Source organism: Carassius auratus, chromosome 27, assembly GCF_003368295.1.
Source record: "Carassius auratus strain Wakin chromosome 27, ASM336829v1, whole genome shotgun sequence".
In the NCBI taxonomy this organism is placed as follows: domain Eukaryota; kingdom Metazoa; phylum Chordata; class Actinopteri; order Cypriniformes; family Cyprinidae; genus Carassius; species Carassius auratus.
The window spans coordinates 30,079,855-30,103,450 of record NC_039269.1 but is presented as its reverse complement, the minus strand read 5'-3'; the positions used below and the strand labels follow the sequence as shown (position 1 = coordinate 30,103,450).

Genomic DNA, 23,596 nt, shown 5'->3' with positions numbered 1-23,596 from the left:
CATAAATAAAATTATTGCATGGTTGCAAGTTTATGAATTAAAATTTACTGATTTAATTCTAGATAATAAACTGAAAACAGTTGTGTTGAAATAATATTGTTGATCATTACATTAACTTAATATTGTTTCTAATTTAAACTTAACTTCTGTGTTGAATTGATTGGTTTTAAATAAACAAGCAAATAAATAAAAGTTAGTAACTTAATTAAATTGTCTTGATAACTTTGTAAGATGACCAGTGAATGCAGGTTAGGTTAGAACAAGGAGAATGAATATTGAAACTAAGTGTTATTTGATGCAGTTTTAGTAAAGGGAATGATCTGCTGTTGAATTCATCTATGTTTACCAGAACTATATCAGATTCATTGGCTCCATTGTCATCCCTCAGTTAAAACACTATACCTCTTGTAGATGTAACCGGAATGAGTATGTTGTGCGGTTAGGTAGGTAGATGACGTAATGGGTAGGTGGCGTATAAAGTCTCGCGGGCGTCAAGGAAACAGCGTAAAAATGTAGTTCGGAAAATATGGAGACAGTAGAACATGTATTATTAAAATGTGAGGCTTATGCAAGAGAAAGATTTAAATTATTTCAAGCATTAAGAGAAATGGAAATGGAAGTTTTTTCTATCAAAGCATTATTAGGTAATGGCCCAAAGCAACTTAAAATATATGAAGAAGTATTTAATTTCTTAAAAGACACTCATTTAAGTAACAGGATTTAGGTCACTACTACCATAAAGTTATCCACACTCCAATCCAGTAGGTGGCGGGAATGCACCATTTAAGTTTGGTTTGCCAACCGCCATTAAACTTGAAAAGAAGAAGAAGAAGAAGGAAACAGCGTTTGCTCTCGTTCTACGCTTGGTGAGCGAGTTTGTGTTTCTTCCTCTGCTGGCGCGTTGAAGGAACGGCTTGACCCATTGTGTCCGAAAACTCGGAGTGAGTAAACCTGTTGTTTTAATCATGGTTATCGTAAAGGAGATGCTTGGTAGTAAGATTCGCATTTACCATAGTAAATGTGTTTTAGGATTGTTCCGGTTTTAATAATCGAGGCGAGAGCAGAGTGCACTTGTCATTTTGCGCTTTGTTACGACCACTGGACGTAAGTAATGATTAAGCTAGTTTTTTAAAGACTTATACACTTTAAGTATCCTTTAAAGGAGCATTAATACATTAGCAACGTGAGTATTTTCTTGATTGTCAAATGTAGAATGTGGTGTGTAATAAAATTTAAATGGTTTTAATTACAGGACGTCAAAACCTTCTTTGGCAAGTGGCCATCGTTTTTTTTCCCCACCAAACTTGGGATTTGGTTGTTTTGTTTTTTTTGATTTGTGGCATTCATTTTGCAGGATCTGCCTGTCTTATTTGAATGGTATAGTGCTGTATTGGGAGGCCTTGTTTGATTTGTGTGTTTTACGTATAATGGTTTGATTGGGTTTGATTTTTATTTTCTTTATATTTTTTTTTGATTGGGTTTGACTTTTGGGTTTGTTTTTTTCTTCTTCCTCCCATGTGGTATATTTCCCATTTTAGTATTCTAGGTTGATTTGGGTGTTATTTTGAGTGCCATTCTTATGTTTTCTTTTGGGTTAAAGTATGATTTCTCTGTTTAATTAATGTGAATATCAGTCTAATGATTGGTTTCTCTTATTGAATGTTGTTAGATTTCGATTTGTTTGGAGTGTTATTTCTTTTGGAAATTAATTTGGTTTATTTTAAATCCATTCAGAGTGGTGTTTAATTGTTGTAATTAGTTTATTTTTTTATTGGTTTCTTTGGTGTCATGGATGGTTTTACCAAGTCCTTCTACTCTTAAGAGAAGATAAAATTTTGCTCATTCTGGAAAATAAAGCAACCCCTTTTGTACTCTGGCTTCTAGTTCATTTATTTGAACCACCTGTGTGATTCAAAGAAAAACAAAAAAGAGATTAGATCATTGTTAGGGTCCCACGTCCTAGAATTTGTGGGTGGCGTAGTCAATTTCGTAGACTATTTTATAACAACCAGCAAGCCTAGGTCACACTTGGCGTAGTCGGCAGGGTCCCATACATTAAAGAAGCCTGAGTGCAAATGGTTGTATTGTTCTAGAGTGTGTATTTTGTGGGGTGGGGAAAGAAACGGTGGTCGCAACTGACCAAGAATTTAATTTTGTTACGAGCGGTGATCCTTATCTATCATCAGTTGTCTTCTGGTTTGCTTTTGTGTGTATGTTACAGATTGCTATGGAGGAACAACTTAAAGTCTTGACAGAATTGGTACAACAATTGCAGACAGATAACCAGCAACTTCGGCAAGAACTTGTAAGGAGGTCTGTTGAGGTTGTTGACGAGGCTCAATCTGCTAGTTCTAGACTGGATGTTGGTGCCCGTCCATCTGTTAACATCCCGGCATCTGAACGTTATGTTTATGTTCCACGTGAAAGAAAGTGTCCCAGGTTTTCTGGGAGGAGGTCTGTTGATTTGTTGACGGCAGAAGACTGGGTTGAAGAAGTACGTAGGTCTTTGATCGTTCGGCCGGTTCCAGTGGCCGAGAAAGCTTTGTTCGTCTATGATCTTTTAGATGGAGAAGCGAAGGCTGAAGTAAAGTTTCACCCATCTAGCGACCGGGATGATCCTGAAAAAATCTTTACAATCTTGCTTGAGATGTATGGTTGTTCTCAGTCTTTGGTTGGTTTGCAGAAGCAGTTTTTTCAACGTCGCCAGCTAGAGGGAGAATCGCTTCGTGAATACTCGCACGCCCTCATGGCTCTAATGGAGGCAATGAAACGTAAGAACTTGACAGGCATTTGTAACCCCGACCACACCTTACGTGATCAGTTTATTGAACACATGCGGGATAATACCCTTCGTAGGGAGCTGAAACGACAGGTACGGTTGAATGCTGAGATGTCGTTCCTAGAGGTTCGTGCTGAGGCTATACGGTGGGCAGATGAGGGAGGCACTCCTAGTATAAGACCTCGAGCTCATTCTTGTACTGCAGATGTTCAGGTGGTGGGTACGTATAGGTCAACTCAATTTTCCTCTGAATCCACTAATGAATTGGGTGAGCTTAAAGATTGTCTCCGTAAGCAACAGACGCAGTTGGATGCTATTTTGAAGCACTTGAGTATAAATCCATCAAATCCTGTAGGGGGTGCTGTAGGCTCCCGGCCTGTTTCTGCCCGGTTCCAAGCCGACGGCAAGCCAATCTGCATGCGTTGCAATAAAGCTGGTCATATTGCAAGGTTCTGCAGATCTGACTTGGCAGGCATGCACGTGAATGTGAGAGAGGGTGTAGGAATTGGTCCGGGACCGTCATCCCATGGGCAAGGTCGAACGGTTGTACGGGAAACCCCCGAGCAGCCGGAAAACTAGCACCCTCTGGTGTTGGGAGCTTGACACCAGAGGGGGGTTCTTCTGGCTCTAAAGGGGTATTTGAGGAAGATGGGGTCCAACTTATTGGGCAGTGCCCTATAGTGGAAGTTTGTTTTGGGGGGGTGAAAACTCCCTGCTTACTGGACACGGGGTCTATGGTGTCAATGGTCACAGAGAGCTTCTTTGAGTCTGCATTTCCACTGCATATTAGGGAATGTTTGAAACCTTGTAGCTGGTTGCGGTTGAAGGCTGCAAATGGGCTGGACATTCCCTATTGTGGCTACTTGGAGCTGGAAGTCGAGGTTTTGGGTAGGATCCTCCCTAAAATGGGGATACTAATTATGAGAGATCCACTAGATCCTCTTATACGGCAACAAAAGCTTGCAGTCCCAGGTCTCTTGGGCATGAATGTTTTGAATTGTTGCTATCAAGAGCTTTTTTGTCAACACGAAGAGCGTTTATTTTCCTCCCCCGCAGTTAAGCAAGCCGGGAAGGAGTGGAAGCAGGCCCTGTTGGAGTGCCAAAGTTTAGCTCTTACTGCCGAGTCTGGGTTCTTGGGGAAGGCAGTTGTAAGGGCAGGATCGGCTATACGTGTGCCAGCGGGTTCCCTGCAATGGGTTCCTATAAGTCGCAGTCAAGGTATGGCACGTGTTATTACTTCTGTATTCTTGGAGCCTCCAATGGGGGAGGATGGTATACTACCTGCGAATATCCTAATCTCAAAGTGTTTATTACCAGTAGAGCAGGGCGTAGTTCATGTTCCAGTGGTAAACTTGGGAGAAAAGGACCAATGGCTTAGGCCAAAAACTTTTTTGGGCCAATTGTATGTGGTCAATCTGCAGTCAACTTTGGAATCTGCGTTGGGGGAGAGCGTGAATAGCCAGGATATGGTGAGCTGTAATCAGGTCATGGAGGCAGGTAGTGGGCTATCTTTGGATTTCAATGAGGCGTCATGGCCTTCATTATCCACTACGCAGTCTCAGCAGGTTAAATGCCTTTTGACCCGGTTTAGTTCTGTCTTTAGCAAAGAAGGGGGTGACTTGGGGTGTACTCACCTAGTCCAACACGAGATCCCAGTGCTAGACAATGTTCCTGTTCGGCAGCGTTATCGCCGGTTGCCCCCCTCTCAGTATGAGCAAGTCAAAACTCATATTAGTGAGCTGCTTGAGCAGGGTGTAGTTCGGCCTAGTTCTAGTCCTTACTCATCACCTATTGTGATAGTGCAAAAGAAGGATGGGAGTATCCGTCTTTGCGTGGCTTACCGCCAACTCAATGCGAAAACACGGAAGGATGCTTACCCACTTCCAAGGATTGAGGAATCACTTGATGCGCTGACTGGTGCTAAGTGGTTCTCTACTCTTGACTTGACGAGTGGGTACAACCAAGTCCCAGTGATCGAACGGGACAAAGAGAAGACTGCTTTCTGCACTCCTTTTGGCCTCTTTGAATACAACAGAATGCCTTTTGGTTTGTGCAATGCACCCAGTACTTTCCAAAGGCTTATGGAAAGGATTTTTGGTGATCAACGGTTCCAGTCCCTTTTGTTATATTTGGATGACATAGTCATCTTTTCTGGTTCCTTTGAACAACATCTTCAACGGTTGGAGATGGTTTTGGGGCGTCTTCAACAAAATAACCTGAAATTGAAGTTCCAAAAATGTACATTTTTTCAAGAAAGGGTTAAGTATCTTGGTCACATAATTTCCTCCCAGGGATGTCCACTGACCCAGAGAAAATCAGCGCTGTAGTTGACTGGAAGCGACCCAGTAACCTTTTGGAGTTGCGTTCCTTTTTGGGTTTTGCATCATACTACAGAAGGTTCGTAGAGGGTTTTGCTCAATTAGCATCACCTCTACACAGATTAGTAGGGGAGCTCCAAGGTAAGGGTAAGAAGCGGGGTTCAGGCACTGACACCCTTTTGGAAGGACGATGGACAGAGGCGGCGGAGAATGCCTTTGTGGCTTTGAAGAAGTCACTGGTAGAGGCCCCAGTTTTAGGCTATGCTGATTTCACAAAGTCATTCGTGTTAGAGATAGATGCTAGTCAGGTTGGTCTTGGTGCTGTATTGTCTCAAGAACAGGAGGGCCAGCGGAGGCCTATCGCTTACGCCAGTCGGGGCTTGCGCCCTGCAGAAAGAAATATGTTAAACTATAGTTCCATGAAGCTGGAGCTTTTGGCCCTTAAGTGGGCCATCTCCGAGAAGTTTCGGGAATATCTGCTGGGTGTCAAGTTCGTGGTGTTCACAGATAACAACCCCTTGAGTTACCTTCAGACCGCCAAGTTGGCTGCTGTAGAGCAGCGGTGGGCGTCACAGCTGGCGTTGTTTGATTTTGAGCTGAAATATCGTCCTGGGACAGCCAATCGCAATGCGGATGCACTCTCCCGTCTTCCTGTGGATCTAGCTCCTAAAAGGGTTAGGGAAATTGCTTCTGGTATCACTTTGCCTCATGAACTTTCCTTAGTTCAGTGTTTAAGCTCTGCTTCGACCTGTACTCAAGCTTCAGAAATAGCAGCTCTGCCCTGTCGTGAAAAGGCAGATATGCAAGTTCTTCAGGCGGCAGATGTGCATATTGCTGCATTTCTGAAATATTGGCAAAGAGGAGTGGCCCCTACTCGTTATGAAAGGGCAAGGGAGTCTAGGGAAGTAATGGAATTTGTTCGCCAATGGAAACGTATTCGACAAGTAGATGGTGTTTTGTATAGAGAAGTTTTCTTGGCTCCAGGGAAGGTTAGAGTGCTTCAGGTTTTATTGCCTGAGGTTCTAAGGGAGGAAGTGTTCGAGAGCCTTCATGACCATCATGGGCATCAAGGTATAGAGAGGACAACCACCTTGGTGAGGGAGAGATGTTTTTGGCCTAATTTGCGCCAGGATGTTGAGCAATGGTGTATCAAATGCGAGCGTTGTGTGGTCTCTAAAGCCTTACGCCCCAAAGTTCGTACAACCATGGGGCATTTGATGGCTTCAAAGCCCTTGGAAATTCTCGCAATTGATTTTACACTTTTGGAGCGGGCCAGTAACGGATGTGAGAACGTGCTAGTAGTGACTGATGTGTTTTCTAAATTTACCCAAGCGTACCCAACCCGAGACCAAAAGGCAAGTACTGTGGCTCGCATTTTGACGGAGCGGTGGTTCTATGTTTATGGTGTGCCAAAACGCATCCATTCGGACCAAGGGCGGAATTTCGAGGGAGAATTGCTTAAACAACTGTGCCACCTTTATGGGATTCAGAAGAGTAGGACTACAGCATATCATCCTGAGGGAAATGGGCAGTGCGAAAGATTTAATCGCACTTTGCATGATTTATTGCGTACTTTGCCCATCGAAAAGAAAAGGGTATGGCCGCAGTCTTTACCTCAGTTACTTTTTGCCTATAATACATGTGCCCATCAGTCCACTGGTTACTCCCCTTATGAACTTATGTTTGGCCAGAAGCCAAAACTTCCTGTGGATGGTCTTCTAGGGATGGAGGAAGGAGGCACTCCAGTGACTGCCCAGGATTGGGTGGCGAGCCATCGGCACCATCTGGCCTCTGTATATGTTAAGGCTAGGGAACAGCTGGGAGTGGCAGCAGCCCAGCGAGCACATCATCATCCAGAGTCTGTGCCTATTTTGCCAGTTGGTACGCTGGTTCTGTGTAAGAATCATTTCCCAAGCCGGCATAAGATCCAAGATGTGTGGGGCTCCAGGGTGTATGAGGTGGTAGAGTGTTTAGATATGGTAGGCACTGTGTATAAGGTAAGACAACAAGACACAATGACGCACGTGAAGAATGTCCATCGCTCGGATCTGCGAGAGCTCCCTGATGGGTACGTAACCTTGGATAAAAGTGAGGGTGTAGTAAATATTCCCCCCCTGTAGGATTGCTGTCAGAGTACGACCATCCGAGACCATTAGCTGAGGAAGAGGAAATGTCAGAGGAAGAGACTGTGGTTTTTCATGTAGCCCAGGAGGGAGGTTCGGTGGCAGCTGTTAGGGAGGATTTGGGTGAGTCGGAGCCAGACCAATGTTTAACTGGGGTCCTTGATCCCCCAGAGTCCCAGTGTCCAGTGGAGCAGGTACTTGATTTATCGGGCCCTGGCTCTCACCTCGATTTTTTAGAACGAGAATCCGAGCCAGAACGGGCGGAACCTTTGTTACGCCGGTCGCTTAGGACGAGGGCTGGCCAGCATTCAAATGTATTCAATCTACCAAGACCAGTGCGATCCTTGGAAAATCAAAGGCCACCAAATTCAGCCTCCGTTAGTTCCCTCTATGTCCCTTTTAGACCTTGGGATTAGAATTGGTTATGATGGAGTTAAATGTTGTCACCGGGACGGTGATCTTTGAAGGAGGGGGTGGATGTAACCGGAATGAGTATGTTGTGCGGTTAGGTAGGTAGATGACGTAATGGGTAGGTGGCGTATAAAGTCTCGCGGGCGTCAAGGAAACAGCGTTTGCTCTCGTTCTACGCTTGGTGAGCGAGTTTGTGTTTCTTCCTCTGCTGGCGCGTTGAAGGAACGGCTTGACCCATTGTGTCCGAAAACTCAGAGTGAGTAAACCTGTTGTTTTAATCATGGTTATCGTAAAGGAGATGCTTGGTAGTAAGATTCGCATTTACCATAGTAAATGTGTTTTAGGATTGTTCCGGTTTTAATAATCGAGGCGAGAGCAGAGTGCACTTGTCATTTTGCGCTTTGTTACGACCACTGGACGTAAGTAATGATTAAGCTAGTTTTTTAAAGACTTATACACTTTAGGTATCCTTTAAAGGAGCATTAATACATTAGCAACGTGAGTATTTTCTTGATTGTCAAATGTAGAATGTGGTGTGTAATAAAATTTAAATGGTTTTAATTACAGGACGTCAAAACCTTCTTTGGCAAGTGGCCATCGTTTTTTCCCCCACCAAACTTGGGATTTGGTTGTTTTGTTTTTTTTGATTTGTGGCATTCATTTTGCAGGATCTGCCTGTCTTATTTGAATGGTATAGTGCTGTATTGGGAGGCCTTGTTTGATTTGTGTGTTTTACGTATAATGGTTTGATTGGGTTTGATTTTTATTTTCTTTATATTTTTTTTTGATTGGGTTTGACTTTTGGGTTTGTTTTTTTCTTCTTCCTTCCATGTGGTATATTTCCCATTTTAGTATTCTAGGTTGATTTGGGTGTTATTTTGAGTGCCATTCTTATGTTTTCTTTTGGGTTAAAGTATGATTTCTCTGTTTAATTAATGTGAATATCAGTCTAATGATTGGTTTCTCTTATTGAATGTTGTTAGATTTCGATTTGTTTGGAGTGTTATTTCTTTTGGAAATTAATTTGGTTTATTTTAAATCCATTCAGAGTGGTGTTTAATTGTTGTAATTAGTTTATTTTTTTATTGGTTTCTTTGGTGTCATGGATGGTTTTACCAAGTCCTTCTACTCTTAAGAGAAGATAAAATTTTGCTCATTCTGGAAAATAAAGCAACCCCTTTTGTACTCTGGCTTCTAGTTCATTTATTTGAACCACCTGTGTGATTCAAAGAAAAACAAAAAAGAGATTAGATCATTGTTAGGGTCCCACGTCCTAGAATTTGTGGGTGGCGTAGTCAATTTCGTCGACTATTTTATAACAACCAGCAAGCCTAGGTCACATAAGTAATGAACTGAAAATGTGTTTATGCTAATTCAGTTCCTCTAACATGGTTGGAATATTTCATTAGTTGTTTTTTAATTAAACAGTGTTTTTAGAGTGCAGTTTTATGTATTTACAGTGAGGTTTTGATAGTGTTTATTGTGTATCTTCTGAATGTGACCTGTTTCTCGTTCTCGTCCTCCATGCGCAGTTTCTCCTCGAGGCAGTCTCGAGCCTGCAGGAAGGATCTGCGCTGGGCTCTCTCCATCAGGATCCGCACAAACAGACCCGACAGATTCACTCCGGTGAAGAGCAGCGTGTTCACAGCCAGCTGGAAAACACAAACACTACAGCTGAATCCACACACTGAACACAATACACGCTCACAGGACACAGGACATGCTTCTGAGTGACTGTCTCAGTATAAATGATGAGCATAGATCACTGCTGTCCGTACAGATATAGTAAACTCTAAGAAATGCTGGGTTAAAAACAACTCCAGCTACTGGTTGTGTTAAATGTTTGACCATACTACTGGGTACATTTACATTCAGTCATTTAGCAGATGCTTTTATCAGAAGTGACTTACAAATGAGGACAATGGAAGCAATCAAAAACAACAAAAGAGCGATGACAATAAAATGCTATAACAAGTCTCAGTTAGCTTAAACACAGTCCACATAGCAAGGCTTTTATATATATATATATATATATATATATATATATATATATATATATATATATATATATATATATAAATAAATAATAAAAAGAAAACAGATAGATTAAAAAAGATTTTAAAAAAAGTGGGTTGATTTATTTAACTCAACTATTCAAATAGATAAAAAGTAGTATATGGCTGGTTTAAAATTAACCCAAAGGTTGAAAATTACAAATCAGACAGTTAATTACTAGAGGTATTAGTAATAATCAAAAGTTGAATATTTATCAATAAACTGTTTAATTAGTTTATTAATCAGTTATTATGTATTAAACTTATTAATACATGCTAATTAAATAAGCATATTAATATATGTTAATTTCCAATATATGTTGGGTTAGTTTTAAGCAAGAAATATAGTAATTTTAAAACAAATTTGAGTTAAATATAAATATCCAGCAGGCTGGGTTAGACATTGGGTTAAGTGTTTGTCTACACTGTTAAAAATCGCTGTAAAAAAAAAAAAAAAAAACACCCGCCAAGTTTTGACAGTTACATGCTGTTTTTCATTAAAACAGTGCATTATGGGTAATATTCGTCATTTCTAAGAAAGTATTTTAAGAAACATCTTATTGAGAGTTACAGCAATTTAGATGATGATGTTTTATTGTTTTGTTTGACATTATCATTGTGGAGATCAGTGTTTGCTTTCGTTTTGTTCCTGAACCTTGTGACGTGTGAATCACCACATTTGGAGAGACTATCAGGCTGTGTGAGAACATACACCACAGTGGGTATAAGTTGTACCCCTGGGGCGCAAGAGCCCCCCAAAAGTTGCCCCATAGACATAATATGGTGAGTGATCACCCATGAAACACATGAAAGTGTGTTTTTCCTACTATGGGAAATTACATAGGGTTTTTGTATTGAACATAACTCTGGATCACATAGTCATAGAGACAAGGGGGTGGGCTCATTTTAATCAGGCAACCAATCAGTCTCTCAGGGTCATTATGAAGCCATCAAGCCATGCCCTAGCAACCATATAGAGCACCTTAGGAACAAGCTCCACAGACTTCCATTGCAAAAGATCAAATTAATAACTTTGGATAATGTGTTATAGAAACATGAGGGTGGGCTCCTTTGACTCGGGGCAGCAAACAACCAATCACAAATTACATTCAAGACTTCATAGCCAAAAAACAGAAATATACTGTAAAATGTAAGAGTCAGATTTACCAAATGAAAAAAAAAAAGTGAACTGGACCTGAATATTTGTGAAGATCCATAGGGAAAAAAGTTATGCAAAGTCATACACTGATAACACAAGCACAAGAGAGATCTGTTAAGATTAATTTAGTTTTGTTGTTCCCCATTGTGCTGGAGAGTAGAGCCTGTGCTTCAGTGTTGAGCCACAAACACTGATCTTCTGCTGCTTTATATAAAGACAGTGAATGTGGAGTCCTGATACAGAGATGATCTCTGTGTTAAATACTTCAACAATTGCATGTGTGCTATAGCTGACAATGAACTGCAGTGATTTCAGTAGAAGTCATGCTTTTAGTTACTTTACTTTTACAAATTAAGACTCATATGAAATAAGTTCACAGTACTAACATTGAATGAATTCTAGTTTTTAAACTTACGGTAAAACACTACAAATTCAGAGTTGCAAATTACCGATTGAGAGCAGTAAATTATCAGTACCTTACTGGCACCCCTGCTGCCAATAAATTACTGTTATTTAACAGCACAACCCAGCTTGGGTTGTTTTTAACCCAGCAATTTTAAAAACTCTAGAGTGTGACTGATAGATGCTGTCCTTTGATTTCCATCACAGCCGTTCTGACACTAGTACAGTTTGTGTGTGAGTGAGTGAGTGTGTGTGTGTGTGAGTGTGTGTGTGTTTATGTGGGCATGTTTTTGTGACATATCAGGACACAACTCTGTATAATGACATGGGTATGACACAGGTATTACAAGGAGAGGGTGACTTATGAAGACATAACCCATGTCCCCATTTTTCAAAACGCTTATAAATCATACAGAATGAGTTTTTTTGAGAAAGTAAAAATGCACAAAGTTTCCTGTGAGGGTTAGGGTTAGGTGTAGGGTTGGTGAAGGGCGATAGAATATACAGTTTCTACATTATAAAAACCATTACACCTATGGGATGAACACACTTTACACAAAAACAAACATTTTTTCTTCTGACATGTGTTTGTCCTCTCCAGCGAGGATAGAGCTGGTTTGGGTTCAGGGACGTGAGTATATCTGCTCTTTATTGGATTAGATTTGTCAGAGGACACACGCACACTCAGAGCCTTTATTTAGCCGGCCTTACTCTCTCTCTCCCTCTCTCTCTCTTTCTCTCTGTCTCTCTCTCTCTCTCTCTCTCTGTCTCTCTCTGTCTCTCTCTCTCTCTCTGTCTCTCTCTCTCTCTCTCTCGTGCATGCTGGGAGAGAGTGGGCGGAGCTTGGTGAGTGTGGATGTGAGTGGTAGCCGGCTGTGGCTGGTAAGAGTGCTTTTTTCCAAACTTTTTCTTGTGTTTTGTTTGTTTTTTTGTTTTGAGGTATTTAGTTTTTCTCAATTTCATGAGGATAGTCTGCTTCCAGCATTTATGCTGGGAAGCATGGCGACTCCAAACACAATGGTTTTTGCAAATTTAACTCGGCGTTGTGGAGTAAAAATCGATTCAAACGCTAACGTGGAAGATGTTTGTTTGGCTGTTGGACAGGTTGTGGGTCATGAAAACATTATGTCTGCATCGTGAATGAATAATGCGTTTTTGCCTTTTTTTTTGCACTATTGAGAAGGCGAACAAAATAGTGCAAAATGGTGTTGTAATCAAAGTTTCACTCACGCAGGTGTTTCCTCTGAGCACTCCCGCCAAGAAAATAATGATTTCAAACGTCTCTCCGTTTGTGAAAGATGAAATGATCGTGCAGGAATTGTCACGATATGGAAAGATAGTTTCCCCCATCAAAAAAATTCCACTTGGATGTAAATCGCCTTTAGTGAAACATCTCGTGTCTTTTAGGAGACAGGTGTTTATGATTCTGAAGAATGACGAGGATGAACTTGATCTGGTTTTTATTTTTTAAGTAGAAGGCTTTGATTATGCTGTCTTCGCATCATCTGATATGACGATCAAATGTTTTAATTGCTCGAAAATCGGGCATCTCAGTCGCAATTGCCCTGATAAACTGAACAAGAACACCGAGCAGATTGATGTAGATGTAGCGGGGAGCGCTGTTGGTGAATCCAGTGCAGCAGTGAATCCCGTGAATACACCGCTCGGGCCGCTCGAGGGAGTGAACAGTGTGGAGACGTGTGCGTCGTGTTCAACTGGTGATGATGGGGTTGCTGCGGCGGAGTCCGAGATTGAATGACTGTGGATTGGACATGGAAGTTTAATCAACTTTCAAAACACCAATTAAAAGAAGAAAGACTCGAAATGATAAAAGTAAACAAGTCAAAATAGGTGATGCTGTTGAAGATTAAATCATAGCCTCAGACAACATGACTCTGATTCTAGTGTTTCTGTGTGTTCAGAGTTCTCTGCTTGTTCTCAAAATGAAGCAGTAAATGTTTTGTACAAAGCTGAAGACATAAGTAATTTTCTTCATGAAACGAAAGGGATAAAAGATATGCAGATTGATGATTATTTTCCCAATTGTGCGCAATTTGTGAAAGACACTAGATATTTGATAAAAGAAGGGACTTTCGCAGATCTCGAAGTGTACCATTTACGGAAATTTGTAAACAAGTTAAAAAACAAATACCTAGAGACAAGAATGCCATGGTTTAAATCCATGAACTTGTTTTTGTCTTTTCCTACCTGAGTTTCTTGTTGATCCTACATAAAATTATGAGTCAGCAAAAATTTAAATGGAGCTAGAGATGTTCATAAAAGGATAATGTTATATAAATGTATAAATCAGAAGTCTATTGACGTCATGTTCATATAAGAAACGTATAGTGATCAAAGAAATGAGGTCACAAATCTTCTGTAAGTGGAGGCGTTGCAATCTTATTTTCTAAAAATATGACTCCAGTATCTTATGAATTTGCTGAAATTTAAAAAGGTTGTTTCTTAAAAGTTATTGTTAAATTTGAAAAAAAAAAATGTATGCTCCTAATAGTGGAAAGGAAAGGGTTTTGTTTTTAAATTTAGTCAGCACTACTCTTAAAAGCTTAAATACAGATGATCTCCTGTTTTTAGGTGGAGATTTTAATTGTACAGAGAAAGATAAAATAGACCGAAATCATTTAGATCCACATGTTGCATCTCAAAGAATTGTTAAAAAACTTGTGCAAAACTTTTAATCTCTGTGACATATGGAGAAATATGCATAAAACATTAAGGCAATACACATGGGTTCACTGTAAAGATAATTCTTTGTCTTTGGCACGTCTTGATCAGTTTTACAGATTTAAGAACCAGTTCAATATTTTTAAATCTTGACAAAAAAATCTTGTAGTTTTTTTCAGATCACAGTGCAGTTCTTTGTTCTGTATTAGTGAATTATGTGAAGTCAAGCAGTGCCTATTGGCATTTTAATACATCTTTGCTTGATGACAAACATTTTAAAGATTATTTTACTTTATTCTGGGATGTTAAAAAAAAAAAAGTATTTATATAGCTCTCTACAACAGTGGTGGGAAAGTGCAAATAATTTTAATGTTACTAGAGAAATAACTCGATCGATCTACAGGCAAAAAAAGAACATATTGAAGCTCTGACATCAAAGAAAACTTTATTGGCAAACCTGTTGGACATTAAAGCACAGGGAGCGCTGGTTCACTCACGTTTCCAGATTATCACACAAATGGATGCTCCTTCCAGATTCTTCTTCAGTATGGAGAAAATAAATAGTCAGAGCAGAATAATCACTCTTTGGTCTCTGATACAGGACAGGAATGAACTAAAACGTCTGAAATAAGAGAAGTTGCTGCACAGTTTTGTAAAAAAATATATACTGCTGATCTGATGAATGAGAAGATGACTACTAGTAGTTTTTCTGAAGGTCTGCCAAAACTCGATGATGAGAGTAATGAAAGTTTGCAACAACCATTGACAGAACAAGAACTTTATACAGCAATGATGGGTATGGAGAATGAGAAATCCCCCAGGATTGATGGGTTACCCACTGAGTTCTATAAAACTTTCTGGCCCATTTTAAGAGAAGATCTCTTGGTATTTTTTGATGAAAGCCTTATTAATGGGGTTCTTCCCCTTTATATAACACACCTCTGCACAATTTTACACATCAGTACAAATTAACTTAATTTAAGTTCAGCTAAATCATTTCATCTGTGTGGAAATAGGCGTCATAATTATATTACAGCTTCCCAAATTAAACAAGAGAACTGTTCGTTTCGAGTGATGTGTGTAATGTAGAGAACTGTGTTTATAGTTATGCAAAAAGTTAGTTTTACTCAGCAAACTGAGTTTAAATCATGTAATGTGCTTGTAGTTTTGCAGACTTGGTCTAAATATTAGGAATATGAGTGAATGATTTCACTAAGTGGGCCTTAAGTATCACTTTTAGTGTCTAAATTATAAAAAGAAAACTGTAAGTTAGATCAACAAGGTATTTTTTGAGGGTATGTAAACTCGTGCTAAATGAATATCTTTGATCATTCATTGCACTCACATCTCATGTCTTTTGCAGTGCCTCATGCATGACACAAGCAAAATATGTTCTGTGTGAACAGCCCTTACAGCAGAAGTGTGTTTCTGTCTTTTATGTGAAGGCATCATAATAAGATCAGAAGTATATGTCATGCAAACACATTCTTGAAGATTTGACAACAGACTACAAGTGCTCAGTCCCACATACTCAACCTGTTCTCATTCCAGAATAAAACGGTCAAAACTAGCCATCCACAGTGATTACGATATAACGTGAGTTCTGATGCTGTATTCCAGGCAGGTTTTCAGCCCGTACGTCACAACTTCAAACCATGACTCACGACTTCATAGCGTTTCAAGCAAGTCATGCCAAACTTCCTGAGCGCAAGGAATTGTAGCTAGATTATTTATTTTATTGCAGTGTTATATTGTCCTAAAACCTATTTTTCAATGTGTACCACTTGAATAAACACTGCATCTGTAGGCAATATTATCTGTAGGGGCTGCTATTGTTGTTTCGCGTGCTGTGTGACGTCAGAGCCTGGAACTGAGAGTACATCGATGTAATACAAGTTTACGGCTGAAAAGTTTAACTGCTTTTTCAGTGCACTTTCATGAGTAGAAGGTTGGAAAAACACGGGTTATGGTTGCCTTTAACGTGGCGTAAGAGTCAAGGGGATGTAAACTTTTGAACGGGGTCATTTTTATAAATTCAACTATTATTTTCTCTTGTGGACTATATGTCTTTTATGTGAAATATCTTATTCAGGTCAGTAAACAATAGCATGTGTTTTGTGTGATCTTTTATTTTGGTAAAATAATTAACATTTTGCAGATTCTGCAAGGTGTATGTGAACTTTTGACTTCAACTTTATATATGAGCCTGAATGCTCTTCGTGACTGATCGCTGTCCAGTGCTGAAAAACAGTACACCGTTTTGAATGCATTATGAGGGTTAGATGTGTGTATATGTGACCCTGGAGCATAAAAAAGATAAAATTTTTGGAAATTGAGATTTAAACATCATCTGAACGCTGAATAAATCATCTCGCTCTCTGTGTAACTGCTCGCTGTCCAGTGCTGAACTCACCGCTCTCCACAGCCGCTGTGTCTTCGCCGTCACCGACGCAGCTGTGACGATGATGTGCGCCAGGGACACCAGCACACCGAACAGCAGCGCGAGCAGCGTGCGCACCGGCAGCAGCGCATACGCCACGAACGTCAGCAGCAGAAGCTGCCACACACCCTGCTCCGGAGCCGCGGCGAACGGGCAGCACAGCAGCGAGAAGCTGAAGCAGAAGAGCAGGCTCAGGTGCGAGATCTGCTGCAGCTGAACCGCCCGCAGGTACTTGACGTTGGTGACGATGAAGAGCGAGACGAAGACGACGGAGTGCACCGGGTACGAGCCCTTGGCGACGGTGAGGCTGGCGCCGGACAGCAGCAGCTCCAGCAGGCTGAGACTGGACGCCAGCAGCGCGAGCACCGTCAGCGCCGTCAGCGTGCGCGTCTGCTCCAGCTTCAGACTGTAGCTGCGGAAGAGCGACTCGAGCTCCTTGCAGTCGAACTCGTCCTCGCAGGCGATGACCCCCGGCAGGCAGTGGCTCCTCCTGCGCCGCGTCTTGACTTTCTGGAACGGCGTTTCGTCCATGGCGGGGGGCCATTCACGCGCCGGGCAGAGGCGCGGAGCGTCGCCGGGGTCCGGAGGGCATGTCCGGCGGGAGAGGTGGAGCTCAGGATACGGAAGATACGCGCTGCACGAGTGACTGGCCTCCAGCTCGCGCGGCTCAGACTGGATCACGCCTGCGCGCTGCGCGCCGCGATAATTCTGCTGATCTCCAAGGAGCGCGCGTCTGACGCACTGAGCTTCAGCAAAACAAACACGTGAAGAGTGTAAATTAATGCATGCCATTCAGAAACGAAATACCTTAGGATGTGTTTGCACTAAGGATCATTCAGTATTAACCCTACGTGGTTTCAGTTGCAGCGTTTTTTTATTCTTGACCCAATGACAATAAATCAAGATTTAAGATTTGTATTATGAAATGTAATGTGTAAGTCAAATAAAGTGTTAACAAAGTAAATCAATAAATGTAATCCTGGATCACAAAAACAGTCATGCGTGTGTCATGTAATTCACCATGACTTCAGATGAGATGAATGTTAATTTGATGATTTATAATAGCATCTATATCAGCACAGGTAACACTTCATGTTTAGGTGACGTTTGTTACAGTGTAATTACACAAATAACCCTGAGCAATTCTAATGAACTACATGTGTGGTAAATAGACTTTGTGTTAGGTTAGGATTAGCTGCTTATGATTATGCATCATTGTCATTAAAGTTCATGCAACGTGTAATTACAAACAGTAGATCTAAAATAAATTGTTGCTTGTTATATATTTCTCATCATGTAATAATCTGCTTTGTTATTAAATCATGATGAAACCATACTTGTTGGAATAATAGTGCAGTCATGTGAAAATCACACAGATGAAGCTCTGCAGCAGCAACATTACTTTGTGAACAGTGAGTTCATTAAAACGAAAACGAAATCCTTTAGATTTGTCTACAAACCCAGTGTTCAAGCAGAAGCTTTCTGCTGATTTTCTGCACTGATGATCAGAGGACTGAAGCTCAATCACTGATGAGATATTGACATGTGTTCAGGGCTAAGAGCACACTGTGTCTGTGTCAGTCTGTGACTGTCACCTGTTCTCACACCTGCCTCATCTCTCCTGAAAAAACAGCTCAACAGGTTCAAGCGATGCACTGACAAGATGCTATAAATAGAGCTGTCACTGCAGCCTGTGAAACATGTGACATGACTGCAGACCAGTCGGTTTTATTCCCTCTGTTGCATAAGAATGATTTCTGTTGCTAAACCCACACCAGTCAACAATTTTTATACCAGAAGGTTTTTTTTGTGCCCCTTATAATATATATAAATAAAAAAAACATAACAAATAGGCCATTATTATTATTAATATTAAATATAAAATAACTAAATAAATAACCTCACAATAATTTGTGTAAATTAAGTAAAATACTATTTAAACAACAAAATTGTTTCTTTTCACAGGACTGTGCTGTTTCTTCAGTCTCACAGACTCTTGTGATTGCCAATGAGACCAGTCTCTCTCACACACACATACATAAACATACTTCTATTTACATTTATATAATGGACATTAGAGATGTTCTGATCCGGCTATCACCATATCATCACTTGGACACTAGTACTGTACCTTTCATACTGTTGCACCACACCCGAACTACATCCCCCATAAGTCACTGCATTCCAAATCACCTTGCCACACCAGCACCTCATTCATCAGCCAATCTCCTTGCCACACCTGCACCTCATTCACACACACATATAAGCAGCTCTCACACCCAGACACTTCACGAAATCTTGATTTGCTAGTCAGTCATTTCCGAGCGATTTCTCCCTGTCACCTGGTTCTCCTTCTAGTTTCCTGTTTGGCTCCCCGACCTTGGACTGTGTACCCAGTTTATGATCGTTCTCTGCCTGCCTCGATCCTCAGCCCAAGCCCTGTGTTTTGACATTGCTTTTTTTGTCTAATAAAAACCTGTGAATGGATTTGTATGCCTCTGACTCTGTTACAAGAGACAAACACATACAATTGTGTATAAACGGTATGTACACTGTAAAAAATTGTGCCATTAAATAACCATAATTTACTGGCAGCAGGGGTGGCAGTAAACAACTATTTTTCTAGAGTTTGTTTCCTGCAAATTAATTACAGTTTATTACTGTTAAATTATGTTTCATGCTGTATTTTTCTTCATCTTAAATCTTTAATCCTTTAAACCCCACAACAAAATCCTCAGTTTTAAATGAACACTTATAATGTGTGCACACTACAGAGCTTTAGAGTAACACTGAATCAGTGAAGTTAATGAGATAATTCTGTGATTAATTGATGATTGAGCATTAGTGATGAACACCGATATTAACAAACAGAATCACTGAAGAAAAGAGAAACACAAGAACTACAACTGACTTCAGACACAGCCTTAGATGAAATCAACTGAAATAAAATAATTCATCAAATCTCTCAAGATCTGATTAAACAACTCCTAAAACAGCTTCACCAGATTCACATTACTACCAGACTGACTTAATTTCTGTCAGATGTCTACAGAAGATCTTTTTGAGAGTTACAGAGGTTTTTTTTTTTCACTACCACTACCACTACCAAAAAATTCTTCAAATTTAGAAAGTGTTACGGCCCCTCGTCTGCTTTTCAGGGGCGGTTCCTCCTGCAGGCAGAGGTGGAGCCACCTGGGCTCAGGGTATTTAAGTTGTTTCTAATCACTCTTTTCTCTCTCTCTGCTCCTCCAGATATGATCCTGTTTCATTTGTTCCTTTATAGTTTTACTTAGTTTCCACTCTCATGTTTACACACACACAGATTCCCTCATCCGTGCACTTTACATACACCTTACATTATGACATTCTCATACCTCATTCCTTATTATTTGTTTAAAGTTAATAGGTATCGTTAATTATATTTCAGTGTTACTTTAGTATTTTAGCTTACTTTTACAATTTTCCATAGTTGGTTAAAGTTTTTTTTCTAGACTGTTCTTGTCTTATCATTGATACATTTGTTTGCTCTGAGTTCGGCTTATTTTATTATTGTTTTGTAGTTAATCTGGGTTAGTTTTGTTGTTTAGTTCAGATTGACAAACTTTTGCTTGAGTGGATGCTTTGGTATAGCCAATATGATGTTCTCTGGCGCCGATACAGGATGGCTGCCTCCGTGACGGGCTCTGCATATGTTTTTGTGTTTTTGTTAGTTTGTCCTGTCTTTAGTTATATTCCTGCCATCAGTTTCACCAGGGATGAACTGCTGAACATAAGGAACATAAGGATTTCGCACACTCTGCTGCTTTGTGTTTCACGGAAACCTGGCTGAATGACGCCATACCGGACAGCGCGCTCCATCTGCCGGGCTTTCAGCTGTTTAGAGCGGATCGCGACGCAGAATCTACGGGGAAATTGCGCGGCGGCGAGACATGCTTTTACATCAATGAACGGTGGTGTACAGATGTAACTGTGTTAAAGAAGATGTGCTGCTCAAATCTCGAAACACTCTTCATTAACTGCAAGCTGTTCTATTCGCGGCGGGAGTTTCACTCGTTCATTCTGGTCAGTGTTTACATCCCTCCGCAAGCGCACGTGAGCTCAGCTTTACAGAAACTCGCTGATCAGATTACAGAGACAGAACAACAACACCCGGACTCTGTTTTAATAATTCTCGGGGACTTTAATAAAGCCAATCTCTCCCGTGAACTGCCAAAATACAGACAGCATGTTACATGTCCCACAAGAGACAGTAATATATTGGATCACTGTTACACCACAATAAAGGATGCATTTCACTCTGTTCCACGAGCAGCTTTGGGACGTTCTGATCACCTTCTGGTTCATCTTATACCGACCTACAGGCAGAAACTAAAATCAGCTAAACCTGTATCAAGGACTGTAAAAAGATGGACTAATGAAGCAGAGCAGGATTTACAATCTTGTTTTGACCTCACTGATTGGAGTGTTTTTGAAGCTGCTGCCACCGATCTGGATGAACTCACAGAGACCGTAACATCATATATCAGTTTCTGTGAGGATATGTGTATTCCTACAAAGACTCAACTAATTTACAACAATGACAAACCATGGTTCACTGCAAAACTCAGACAGCTCCGTCAGGCCAAAGAAGATGCTTACGTGAAGGGGGACAATGTCTTGTATAAACAGGCTAAATACACACTGGAAAAAGAGATCAAAGTGGCAAAGAGGAATTATTCTGAAAAAATAAGGACCCAGTTCACTTCCAACGACTCCGCATCAGTGTGGAAAAGTCTAAAGAAGATCACCAATTACAAGACACCACCCCCCCAGCACTGTGGAGAATCAACGACTGGCAGACGATCTGAACGAGTTTTACTGCAGGTTTGAAAGAACACCCATCACCTGCCCTGAACGCCTCCCCACAAAACCATTCATACCATTCACAACTCCTGCAACCAGCCCTGAATGCCTCTCCAAACAACCGTTCACACCATTAACAGCTCCTGCAACCCATCCTGAACACCTTTCCAATCAAGCACTCTCACCATTCACACCTCCTGCACCCCCCCTCTCCCCCACACCTGCAATTCAGATCAGCGAGGATGCGGTGCGCCAGGTCTTCCAGAAGCAGAAAAGGAAAAAAGCACCAGGCCCAGGTTGTGTTACACCAGCCTGTCTGAAATCCTGTGCTGACCAGCTGGCCCCCATCTTCACACAGATCTTCAACAGATCGCTGGAGCTTTGCGAAGTCCCTTCATGCTTCAAACGCTCCACCATCATCCACATCCCTAAGAAACCCAAAATTACAGGACTAAATGACTACAGGCCTGTGGCTCTAACGTCTGTAGTCATGAAGTCATTTGAGAAACTGGTGCTGGCCCACCTGAAGGACATCACTGGGCCCTTGCTGGATCCTCTTCAGTTTGCCTACAGAGCAAACAGGTCTGTCGACGATGCAGTAAACATTGGACTGCATTATGTTCTGCAACACCTAGACAGACTGGGGACTTATGTGAGGATCCTGTTTGTGGACTTCAGCTCGGCCTTCGACACGATCATCCCAAACCTCCTCCTGCCCAAACTAAATCAGCTCTCCGTGCCCACCTCCATCTGCCAGTGGACCAACAGCTTCCTGACAGACAGGCAGCAGCTAGTGAGGTTGGGAAAATACACATCTAGCACCCGTACAATCAGCACCGGAGCTCCCCAGGGCTGTGTTCTCTCCCCACTGCTCTTCTCCCTGTACACTAATGATTGCACGTCTAAGGACCCCTCTGTCAAGCTCCTGAAGTTTGCAGACGACACCACACTCATCGGCCTCATCCAGGACGGTGACGAGTCTGCTTACAGACAGGAGGTAAAAGAGCTGGCTGTCTGGTGCAGTCTCAACAACCTGGAGCTTAACACGCTCAAAACAGTGGAGATGATCGTGGGCTTCAGGAGAAACCCCCCTGCACTCCCCCCACTCACCATCATGAACAGCACTGTGACTGCAGTGGAGTCATTCAGGTTCCTGGGCACCACTATCTCTCAGGACCTGAAGTGGGACATTCACATTGACTCCATTGTGAAAAAGGCCCAGCAGAGGTTGTACTTCCTTCGCCAGCTGAGGAAGTTTAACCTGCCACAGGAGCTGCTGAAACAGTTCTACTCCACCATCATTGAATCCATCCTCTGCACTTCAGTAACTGTCTGGTTCAGCTCAGCTTCTAAATCTGACTTCAGAAGACTACAGAGGGTAGTCCGGACTGCTGAGCGAATCATCGGTACAACCCTCCCTTCTATTCAAGAACTGTACTTATCCAGAGTGAGAAAAAGGGCTGTCAAAATCACTCTGGACCCCTCACATCCAGCACACTCCCTCTCTGAACTGTGTCCATCTGGTCGACGCTACAGAGCACTGAGCACCAGAACGACCAGACACAGGACCAGTTTCTTCCCTCAGGCAATCCATCTTATGAACAGCTGATAATAACGGCGAACACACTACACTTTATATTTATATACTGTGACGAGTCAGCTGCCTCCTCCCTGATTGTCACCGGCACCCCGTCCTAAATTGCCGCCCTTCACCAGGCTCCCGACTGGAGTGGGTGTGTGAGAGGAGGGGCGCTGGACGAGTCAGGGCTGGCGGCGTGTGATGGGGCACACCTGAAGGGAATGGAGCCTCATCACCGCCGCTGTTTAAAAGCCCAACGCGCCTCTCCTCGAGAGACCGGTCTTTTCCCTGTGCATGCACACTGGTGTCCTCGTGGGTCCAGGTAAGGGGCGGAGTGCAGCCGCCGCCCCTCGCACCCCGGACCGAAGAGGGGAGCGCGTGCGGCCACCGGACTCCGCCCCTTACCTGGACCCTTCCTCGATGAACACTGCCCAACCCACACGAACCCTGCAGCACGACGAGGACACCAGATTCCCTGTTTATTTTGGACACCCTTTCCCCTTTGGCCACTTATTCCCTGTGTTATTTTATGATTTCTGTTAATAAAAGCCTCTCCGAGGCCTGACGCCACGCCCACTGTGTCTGTCTTGTGCTCCTCCCGTGACAATACACATACACTTTATTTATCTAACACACATCCTTAGTATACACTTAATTTCTGCACATAATTTACATGTAGATACATAACTGCATTTTGTAATATACCTGCCTACAATTGTCATTTGTATACTGTCATTCACTATCTACTTATTTGTATTTTTTATTCTTTCATTATGTGTTTTATGTTCTGTCGCTGTCATTCTGTTG

General features: G+C 41.7%; 1 protein-coding gene across 1 annotated transcript in view; it reads right to left on the bottom strand.

The window, feature by feature from the left end:
• Positions 1–17,238, bottom strand: part of LOC113046191 (adenylate cyclase type 1-like) — a 57,002-nt gene extending 39,764 nt beyond the window's left edge. Inside the window, exons 1-2 of the mRNA XM_026207131.1 lie at positions 16,342–17,238; positions 9,134–9,283 (exon numbers count right to left, since the gene is read on the bottom strand). Of these exons, the coding sequence (XP_026062916.1) occupies positions 9,134–9,283; positions 16,342–17,160 (969 nt within the window). The 5' untranslated portion in view covers positions 17,161–17,238. The remainder of the gene's footprint in view (positions 1–9,133; positions 9,284–16,341) is intronic.
• Between the last annotated feature and the right edge of the window lie 6,358 nt (positions 17,239–23,596).